Here is a 10,097-nt window from a genome sequence, read left to right as displayed (position 1 = left end):
CCATTCTTTGGGGAAGGAGGAGGGAAACTGAGCTGACCCTGTGCCTGGGCACTGGACTTCTCCCATATGGGATATAGTGTATGTGCTTGTTTGTGCCCAAGGCATGCACACACACGAAAGTTGACTTATGGACTGTCGAGTAACTCTCCCTGGGGTAGGAAAACCTCAGGGTCAGCTAGCTGGGGCCCCAGAGGCTTCACTTGGGCTAGGATATCCCGGATGGAGCGGCAGGGGATCTTTCCAGCACTGCCGGAGCCACAGGGCTTGGCACCAGCGGAGGGATCGGGATGGGGCGAGCCATCGGGGTCCCCAGTCAGTGTCAAGGAGGAGACAGACATGCAAGGGTGACCAGAAGAGCTGGACTTGCTGCCACAAGGCTGAAGGATGATTTTGCCACTGGATTGGGAACTGGAGCTGCTGCTGAAGGAGCCGGTGCCTGGCGGGGAGCAGGGGCTCTGGGAAGTGCTGCCGCAGGGATGGTAGGGTGAACCGGAGCTGCTGGAAATGCTAGAACTGCTGTGGACTCGAGAACTGAAGGGAGAGCAGGGTCCCTTGGAGCCTGTGGAGCCGCCTCCACAGAGCTGGACCCCACCAGTCCCCACTGGCTGGAATGCAATGACTGAGGAAGCTCCCGACTGGCTGGGGATGATGGGGTTGCTGGAGAAGTATTTGCCCTCAGAGATGGGGGGCCCAGCTGCAAAGGAAGGGACCCCTGGAGAGCCTTTCACAGGGTTATCTTTGGTGAAGTAGCCCACAGGGTAGATTTTCCCTTTACTGTAGGTCATGCCTGGAACCAGATAACTGTCAGAGGAGCCACCCACCACCTCGTAGCCACCATAGGATTTGTCTACAGAGGTGATTGGGGGACAGGGCTTGCCTGGAAGGCCACCGTTGCTGCAGGGGAGACCTTGAACCACTCCAGGGCCACCAGAACCGTGCTGCTCCACCACCACCACCACAGGCCTCTGACCCCCTGACACAGAGTGGGAGCTGGGGATGTAGGGGCCGGAGTGTGAGATGATGGGCCCTCCACTGCAGGGAGAGTCGGGGATGTCTGAACTACAGGGACGCTGGTTGGAGCTGACCCTTTGGCCACTGGTCTGGGAAAAGGAAGAGCTTTGTCCAAGCTGGGAAGGGTTTAGTATTCCGCGGTAAGCGTTGTCACTGGTTGGCAGAGCAGAGCCACTCCCTACTTGGGAGCTGCTGCTGCTGAACTGAAAGCTGCTGCTGCTGCTGGAATGAGAGCTGCTGCTTCCCAAGTGAGAGCTACTGCTTCCTGTATTAGAGCCGCTGCTTCCTGCGTTAGAGCCGCTGCTTCCTGAGTGAGAGCCGCTGCTGCCGGGCTGGGAGCCGCTGCCGGGCTGGGAGCCGCTGCCGCCCAGCTGGGAGGAACTGGGTGCACCTTGTAGACTAGAGCCAGATCCGGAGGAGTAGCTGACCTGGGAATACCCTGTTCCTGGCTTAAAAGATCCTGCAGAACCACCCTGGGCAACGCTGGATCCACTGGAGCCACTGCCAGAGCCACTGGCATTGGAAATGGAGCTGCTAGAACCGCTGGAGCCACTGTAGCTACTGAAGCCACTGGAGCCACCCTTCCCAGTGAGGCAGGGGTCATTAGGAGAGGTGATCCGCGTGGGGTCCTTACAGGGGTCTGAGAAGGTGCCAATGCTCTTAGCCAAGGTCCCTGTGGAGGAAAGCAGTGGTTAGTAAGGGCCAGGGAGTCTTGGCTTCCTCCCTCACCTTTCAGCCCTATCTCAGTCATCGGCCTCTATCTCAGTCATCGGCCTCTCAGGTTTCTCCCAAGCGGAGCCCAGGTAGAGTTTAGGGATGGAGAAAGGAGGAAGAACTGGCTATTGTCTCTAAAGGATATTGAGGTGGCAGAATAAAAGCAGTTCCATTGTTTGGGAAGGGTGGGCAAACACCAACCAGAAAAATAGAAAATTAGGTGCCAAAGTGAGGGGCCTCAAAGGAATACATTGAAGATAAGAGGGGACTGGGCACAGTGGCTCACGCCAGTAATCCCAGCACTTTGGGAGGCCGAGGTGGGAGGATTGCATGAGCCCCAGAGTTTAAGAGCAGCCTGGGCAACATAGTGAGACCCCATCTGTATATTGTTTTTTAATTTAAAAAATTTTTTAAAAGAAAAGGGAATGGAAAAATGGCAGGAACAAGTAGGTCTAAAAGAAAGGACCCTAAAGAGACAGAGAACTGGGGAAACTGAGGCTCTGAGAAGTCCAGGCATAAATTCTTAAGGAGAAAAATCCTGGGCCAGACAGTGGGACCAAAGGGAAGGAGAAGACAAAAGGCAAAACAATGGAGGGCTGAGAAGCGGAGAAAAACATAGAAGGAGACACCGGAAAAAGATAAAGCTGGGGGCAGAGGGGCTGAAATAAAGGAAAGGGCACTTGAGGACTAAGATTTGGTCACCAGCTTCTTCGTGAGAGCCCAGGCTGCGGTCAGGAATGGAAACCCTATTTCCCATCCCAGCACTGGCCATGCCAGTAAGGCTGGGTGGGGGCCAGGATGTGGGGTCACTATCTGTTGCTTCAGAACCTGCTGGTACCAGTGTGGCAGGACACCGCACCCTGAGCCAGCCCTGCTCTCGCTGGCCCAGCCCAGGACGAAACCCCGAGAGCCTCAAAGACTCCTGGCCATGATTAGCTTCCCTCTCTGAGCACACCTGCCTCCATCCAGCCCTTCATCTGACTTCTGCTGCCTTGACTTCCCTTTGGGATGTGGGAACACATCTTTCCTTATCTTTCCTTTCCTTTGCTCAAAACCCGAGGCCCAACTTACCCTGTGGTTCCTCCATGACTCTTTCACCTACATTTCTTCTGCATTCCCTGGTCCCTCCAGGTCCCACGTGACACAAACAGAGCCACATAGCAAGTTACTGAACCTCTCTGAGCTTTAGTTTATACATTCAGAGGGGCCAAATTTGTCTTGCCTTCTCACAGCATTACTATGAAGAAGACTAAATGAGATTATCCATCTGGAAGATTTTTTTCTTTTTGTTTTTTGAGATGGAGTTTGGCTCTTGTTGTCCAGGCTAGAGTGCAATAACATGGTCTCAGCTCACTGTAACCTCTGCCTCCTGGGTGCAAGCAATTCTCCTGCCTCAGCCTCCCAAGTAGCTGGGACCACAGGCACCCGCCACCACATCCAGCTAATTTTTTGTATTTTTTGTAGAGATGGAGTTTCACCATATTGGCCAGGCTGGTCTTGAACTCCTGACCTCCGGTGATTCACCTGCCTTGGCCTCCTGAAGTGTTGGGATTACAGGTGCAAGCCATCGTGCCCGGCCAGAAGATGTTTTAGAAAGTGTAAAGCATTATACATTATGATTTATTACTGCCACTCATCCTGACCCCTTCACTAACAACCAGACTTCCATCCTCTGTGATGTCCCTGTTCTCTCCTCAGAAAGAAATTCTCTGCATGCACCTCCACACCAAACCCTTTCTGTGCCAATTCCCTTCAGTACTCTGCATAAATCCACCAAGCATTGCCTTTCTCTTTCTCTATTCCCTCAGACACCAACCACCTACCAGACCATGGGAAGGTCGCAGAAATTCCTCAAGCGCTGTAAGTACCCGGTGGTCAACAACACAGGTCCAGGGGTCACCTGGCCTGGGGTTGAAATCTTGGCTTTGCTGCTTTCTAATGCATGATCCTGAGCTAGTTTCCTAACCTCTTCATGCCTCAGTGTCCTCATCTGTAGAGTGGAAATAGCAAATCTCCTTTCATACCATTCTTGTAATGATCAAAAGTGCTAATGTAGGCTGGGTGTGGTGGCTCATGCCTGTAATCCCAGCGCCTCAGGAGACCGAGGCGAGTGGATCACTTGAGTCAGGAGTTCCAGACCAGCTTGACCAACATGGTGAAACCCTGTTTCTACTAAAAATACAAAAAAAATTATCCAGGTGTGGTGATGGGCGCCTGTAGTCCCAGCTACTCGGGAGGCTGAGGCATGAGAGTTGCTTGAACATGAGAGGTGGAAGTTGCAGTGAGCCGAGATTACGCTACTGCAGTCCAGCCTGGGAGACACAGTGGGACTCCATCTCACCAAAAAAAAAAAAGGTTCTAATATATAATCCAAATGTGCTTAAAACAGAGTCTAGCATATTAAAAGGCTCTAAAATTGATATCACTATTAAATGTCCAATCATTATCGTGTAGTTCTCCCATAATAAAAATCACCACCACCACCATTTATATAAACCTCTAGAATTTCCAAAGCATGTGTCACATACATTATTTAATTTGAGACACATAGACTAGAGATAGGTGTCATTAACCCCACTTCAGAATTTCAGAAACTGAGGCTCAGGAAGTTTAAGAAACTTACCTGAGGTGACAAGGCAGTGAGGAGCAATCCCCAGACTCAAAAGGCAGATTCCAGAGCCCCTGCCCGTCCCCTTCACTGGGTCCTCTCCTGGACTCTCCCTCCCACCTTCCTCCTGTTCCCAGGGCCCCCAGCCTCCTACCTGGCAGAAGGAGACCAGCCAGCAGCAGTGCCATCATCCCGCGCCCGCCCACACGCCCCATCCAGGGTGCCCGAGACAAGCCCATCTCGGCCTGCACAGCGTCCTGACTGACGGCAGCTCGAGGACACTTGGGTCCTTTATGCCAGAGCTGGACATTCCCTGGGCAGGAGTCACTGTGGGGAGGGGAGGAGAGGTGGAGGGGGTGGGTGCCCTGGGGGAAGTTGGTGTGGCCGGGAGGAGCGTGGTAATCAGCCCAGTGCATCTGCCTACTCAGCAGCAGCAGTGGCTGCAGTGTGGGGTACCCATGGCCACGGGGCCCTAACGATCCTGCCACCTGACAGGCCTGGCCCCGGCTCCTCATTGCCTAACCCGGAACCAGGCGCTCTGCCCCACGGCCACCCACTCTGGGGCGGCCACTCTTGCCACGGGACCCAGCTGCCTGGCTCCTTAACTCTCCTGCCTACCCTGGCTTGGCCTGTCTCCCCATCTGCCCTCCACTCGCAGACATGGGCGTTTCAGCTTTTTTTTCCACACTTGGGTGCCTGTTCCAGCCCCATCTGCCCAACCCCAGTGAGGTCCCATTCACAGCCCCCAATCTGCTCCTTCCTTGGGACCCCATCACTCCACCTCCACTTTCCTCCTTCAGATATGAGTTCTGCCCACATCCCCCAGGCTCTCCCTCCCACCACTCCCCAAGTGCTAGGCCAGCCATACACCTATTACATGTTCCATCACCTGGGGAACCTTCTCCTTCCCAGAAATGGGGCACCACATTCCCAAAACCAATCCCTGACCTGTTCCTTCTGAGGGCCTCTGGGGACGGCATGGTGATGGGGGTAGGGGGGGTGCTGGGAGCCAGGGCTCAGCCAGGGGAGGGGCCTGGGCTGATGACCTCTGTCATAACTGGGCCTTGGTTACTCACAGGCCACTCACAGCCCCTCCCCATGGCTGGAAACTCAGACCTCAAGGGTGAGCAAGAAGCTAAGAAGGCTAATTGGGAAGGTGGTGGCCCCATAGCCCATCTGCTGGCCCTGGGCTGGATGAGCGAGCAGGAAGCAGCAGCCAACTCTGGGCAGGTCAAGGAGGGCCAGGCAGGCTCCTGGGTCCTCAAAGGATGAAAGGAGGCCAGGAGAACCAGAGCCCTGCCGTCTGCTGAGAGGGTGGTGGCTTCTCCTCCATTGCACTGGCCTCCCTCCTGCTCTGGCCCCGGCCCTGCCCCAGCCAATTAATTGCTCCCTAGTATTGCCGGAGTATCAGTATCGGAGGGAGGTGCCTAGGAGTTCAGCAAGCTGCCCTCTCCCCCGCCAGGCCTCGGACACCCCTGCTCCCCTCACCCAAACTCACTTCCAAAACCTCATCTCCTCACAAAGGCAGGTCCATCCCTGGAGCCCTTGGGCTGGTCTCTCCCATTCCCTCTACCTCCTGACCGGCCTTTAAGTCCAGACCGGCAGGATGGAAATGTTTCCTGTCTGTGCTGCCTGACACAGTAGCCACTAGCCACATGGGGCTAGTCTAACCACCAAAGATTTGGAGCTTTAATTTTAATTAATTGTAATGATGTGGTTGGCCACGTGCAGCTAGTGGCTACCATCTAGTCTTGCTCTTGACTTGCTGGTGACACTCAGAATGGGAGTGGGAGGAAAGAGGGGCTGAGGGAGCCGAGGAGAGAGGAAGGGATAGGACAGGGTCCCCTGAAGGGGGTTAATGCCTTGGGAAAAACAAAAAACACTGGCTTCAGAATGAAGATGACGTGGGTTCAGGTCCCAGCTAACCTCTTGGCTTTAGGCGACTCTTCAAACCTTTCTGAACTTCCATTTCCTCATCTGTAAAATGGGGATATTTTAAACAACACTTAGCTTGCAAGGTTTTTGTGAACGGCAAATGGGAAATTATCAGAAAGGTTAAATGGGACAAGGGGTGCAGTCCCCCTGTAGGAAGCCCAGCAAATGGAGCCCTGCAGGTGCTCCTGTCTTCATCCTTCCACTGGGGGAAACAAATAGGCCAGGTTCACCCCTACGGCCCCAGGCTCCCTTTCCTGAGTCTCCAGCCCAGCCAATGCTAGCAGAGTCTCTTCTGCTCCCTTCCTGCCTTGTGTAGAGCTGCAGGCACAAATGTGAGACAGAGATACCATTTAAAGTGATGCTGCTCGGCGGGCGCGGTGCGCTTGTAATCCCAGCACTATAGGAAGCCGAGGCGGGCGGATCACTTGAGGCCAGGAGTTGGAGATCAGCCTGGCCAACATGACGAAACCCTGTCTCTACCAAAAATACAAAAAAAAAAATTAGCCAGGCTTGGTGGTAGGCACCTGTAATCCCGGCTACTCAGGAGGCTGAGGCAGGAAAATCACTTGAACCCAGGAGGCGGAGGTTGCAGTGAGCCAAGATCGCACCATTGCACTCCAGCCTGGGTGACAAAAGGGAAACTCCGTCTCAAAAAATAAAAAATAAATAAATTAGGTGATGCTGCTCTTTCTAAACATCATTTCCTCCTGCGGGCCTCCCCAGACTCTCAGGCTTGGCTCCCTGGAGGACCTGGGCAAGCAGGCAGGGGGCTCTGGGGCAGCAAGGGGAGTGGCAGAGGTCAGGGAGGAGTGGACTAGAAGGTGCTGGGCCATTCCCCAGGTTGGGAGGGGAGAAGGCAGCGGAACAGCAGAACCTGTGGCTTCTTCTTTTCCAACACAAACTTCCCCTGACCAGCCAGAGGTAGCAAAGTTTTTCTTGTTTTCTTTCTCACATTCCTCCCAGCTGCTGTCAGAACTTGGCCAAGACAGCCAGGCTGGAGGAGGCACAGTCTCTCCCGGCCTCCTGCCAGGTTCCAGCCGCCCACGTGGGTTGGTGGTGCAGCCACATCCCTTCTCCTAGCTACTCTCTCCTGTCCACTCCATCCTGCCACCCTGGGCTGCCCAGTTCCTCTACTGTCCTGCCCACCTCTGGGCCCTCAAACTCCAATCTGCTGCACTTTTGATTTTTTACTGAAACCCTGTCTTCAGTGCTGGATTTTACTCTGCTGCTCACCATTAATCTTCCTCTCAGCGCAGGCGGTGAAGACCTAAAGCTAATGGGGCTTAGGAGGGTAGAGAAGGGCATCAGCTGAGTGCCCGCACAGGCCAGGGTCACCTTCAGTGAAGCTGCCAGTTTGGTGATGTCCACAGTAGTGCAGGCAGTTCTGCTGTGTTCTACAGCGACAGAGTCTGCCCCTGCCCGTGCCCGTGCATTGGACCAGGTGAGAAAGTGTGGGTGGCGTAGACACCCCGCACCTGAGAAAATCAAACTCAAAGCACGTGCCTTCCATAGGCAAAAGGTGGGGCTCCCAGTCATGTATTGTGAAGCAGGCAGGTCACTCTCCCCTCCACCCCTCCAGCAGCCCTGTGCTGCTGTGTTTTCTGTGCCAGGCTTGGCCCCCAGTGCATGCTCCTCTGCTGTGCTTTGGAAGTTGCACTGAGAAGGAAGAGGAATTGTTCCTTGCCCTGAGGAGCTGCCATCCTACTGGGGACACACAGCCTAGAGTGGAGAAGCGGATAGGCACTTGGCTTCAGGGAGGTGGCAGGACTTTCCCTAGGCCTTGAGGAATGATGAGAGAAGCACGGAGCAGGCAGCCAGACACAGGGCCTTGCGGTGCTTCAGGTGTGTTTAGAACCAGCGGATGGCGTGGGTTGGTGTGGGACATGCATGTGGAGGAACAGTGGTGTGGGAGAAGGGACAGGCTGCTTGGATCGGGATTGTAGATGACCTACAACACCGGGTTAAAAGAATTTGGATTCTACAGGAATTGTAGTAAATGTTAGAGGGTGCAGGGAACCAAAGGGCTTTGAATGATCACAAAGGGGGCTGAAGCATGGTGTGGTGTAGTCCCAGCTACCCAGGAGGTGGAGGTGGGAGGAATCCGAGGCCAGCTGGGGCAACATGAGGGACTCCATAAAGAGGAGGCTTGGGGCATGAGATCCTCCATGTACTGACTGCCTGCTGTAGGCGGACACGGTGCCTGGGTATTTAACATGTTGTCTTGTTCAGTCTTCACAACAGCCCTACAGGGTAAGTGCTTTTTCCCCCTGTTTCACAGATGAGAAAACTAAGTTCAAATTATTTGTCCAAACCAGCTGCTAACAAGCAAAAATGTTCGAAAAAGATTCAAACCCAGGCCTGTTGGACTTCCAGGCCCACATAGATCCTGTTACTCTGCAGCTGACACCATGCTATAAACGGGTGGCAGAGGTTCATGGACAGGCTTCAGAGGTTCCCTAAACCCTGTAAGGATGTGTGCAAAATTCCTTATGTAAATGAATCTTTCTAGAGAGAAGATTTCCACTCTCAAAGCTGGCCAGCTGTGGTGACTCATGCCTGTAATCCCAGCGCTCTGGGAGGCCGAGGCAGGTGGATCACTTGAGCTCAGGAGTTTGAGACCAGCCTGGCCAACATGGCAAAACCATCTCTACTAAAAATACAAGAATTAGTCAGGTGTGGTGGCGAGCACCTGTAATCCCAGCTACTCGGGAGGCTGAGGCACGAGAATCGCTTGAACCGGGGAGGCAGAGGCTGCAGTGAGCTGATTTCATGCCACCGCGCTCCAGCCTGGGTGACAGAGTGAGACTCTGTCTCAGAAAAAAAAAAAAAAAAAAAGTTAAGAATTCCTAAGTGAGGGTTACCGGCTCAAGAGGTCCCTCCTTCACAGCTTTCCTCCTCTGGGGCCTGAGAGTCAGGACAGAAGTTCTAGAACAAGTGTTTCCCATAGGGGCCCTTGGTAGACCAGGGCTTAGGCTTGCAAGAAGGAAAATGGAGTGAGAACAAGGAAGAGAAAAAGCCTGGAAGAGCAGCTTATTTCGTGCTGGGGAGACAAGGAAGGGGGTCACCCGGAGCTGCTCTGGGGCTCCAGGGCCTGTGGGCTCCTCCCCTCCTTTGTTCCTCTCTGCTTGGCTCCAGCGAGAGGCCATTTCCTCTCCTCCTCTCTCTTTCTCCATGACACCCACGCTTCCCTGTGGACTCACCTCTGCAGCCACAACACCACCCTCCTCTCCCTGGGCGGAAGCCGACGCTCCTGGCCCACTCCCAGTAGGGGATGTCCTCTGAGTTGTTTTTCCTGTGCGGGGAGGGGTGGACTGAGTCATCCACACTCTTCATCTGGATCCTCTGGTGACCGAGAACATGGAAGGAGAGGGCACATCCTCAGTCGGGCGTTCTGAACATCTCTGTGGGGACAGACCCTCCTTAGTCCAGGTGCTCCCATGGGACTGGCTACACTTCTTGACTCAGTTTTAGTCTCTACTTTTCTGCCTTCCTCTTGGGAATGCCCCTTCACTTCTGTGGCTTCTTTCCTGTAGTAGACGATCAAGGGTGGAATCCACAGTCCATGGCCCTGACTTCTTGCCTTCCTTTCAAATAGACTCTGCAGCCAGCCATCTATGCAGCGCCCCAATGGCTTTGAAATGCAACAGAAGCCATCACCCCCGGACCATGGGCTCCATGCCAGTAGGCAAAGCACAGGTGTGTTCACTGAGTTTCCAGCACATAGCTGTGGCAGGCACTTGGTGATATTTAGAAATAAAGGAATAGATGAATGTGTCCAGGCTGTGATTCCCCTTTCTACCTTACTCAGGGACATGGTGCCCTCCTGTCT

At 54.0% G+C, this 10,097-nt stretch overlaps 1 protein-coding gene across 2 annotated transcripts; it reads right to left on the bottom strand.

Annotated features, from left to right (window-relative positions):
• Nucleotides 1–10: 10 nt before the first annotated feature.
• On the bottom strand, nt 11–4,612 carry CDSN (corneodesmosin). 2 transcript variants are annotated; one of them, XM_011971656.1, is made up of 3 exons: nt 4,488–4,592; nt 1,379–1,684; nt 11–1,297 (listed from the first exon to the last, which is right to left on the bottom strand). In XM_011971656.1, the coding sequence occupies exons 1-3, from the start codon at nt 4,570–4,572 to the stop codon at nt 126–128; spliced, it is 1,563 nt and encodes a 520-aa protein (XP_011827046.1). In that variant the 5' UTR covers nt 4,573–4,592; the 3' UTR covers nt 11–125. The 2 variants fall into 2 exon arrangements, with proteins under 2 accessions (XP_011827046.1, XP_011827045.1); XM_011971655.1 differs by having other exon boundaries at nt 11–1,684; nt 4,488–4,612.
• Between the last annotated feature and the right edge of the window lie 5,485 nt (nt 4,613–10,097).

Source organism: Mandrillus leucophaeus, unplaced genomic scaffold (genome assembly GCF_000951045.1).
Source record: "Mandrillus leucophaeus isolate KB7577 unplaced genomic scaffold, Mleu.le_1.0 Scaffold1234, whole genome shotgun sequence".
Taxonomy (NCBI): domain Eukaryota; kingdom Metazoa; phylum Chordata; class Mammalia; order Primates; family Cercopithecidae; genus Mandrillus; species Mandrillus leucophaeus.
This window is presented reverse-complemented; position numbering and strand designations above follow the sequence as displayed.

What these genes read in the sequence shown, in the direction of transcription:
- CDSN (XM_011971655.1), bottom strand. Translation starts at nt 4,572, where the DNA reads ATGGGCTTGTCTCGGGCACCCTGGATGGGGCGTGTGGGCGGGCGCGGG. An exon ending in GGCTGGTCTCCTTCTGCCAG is followed by an intron (nt 1,685 to 4,487) that starts GTAGGAGGCTGG and finishes TTTCCTCCACAG; the next exon opens with GGACCTTGGCTAAGAGCATT.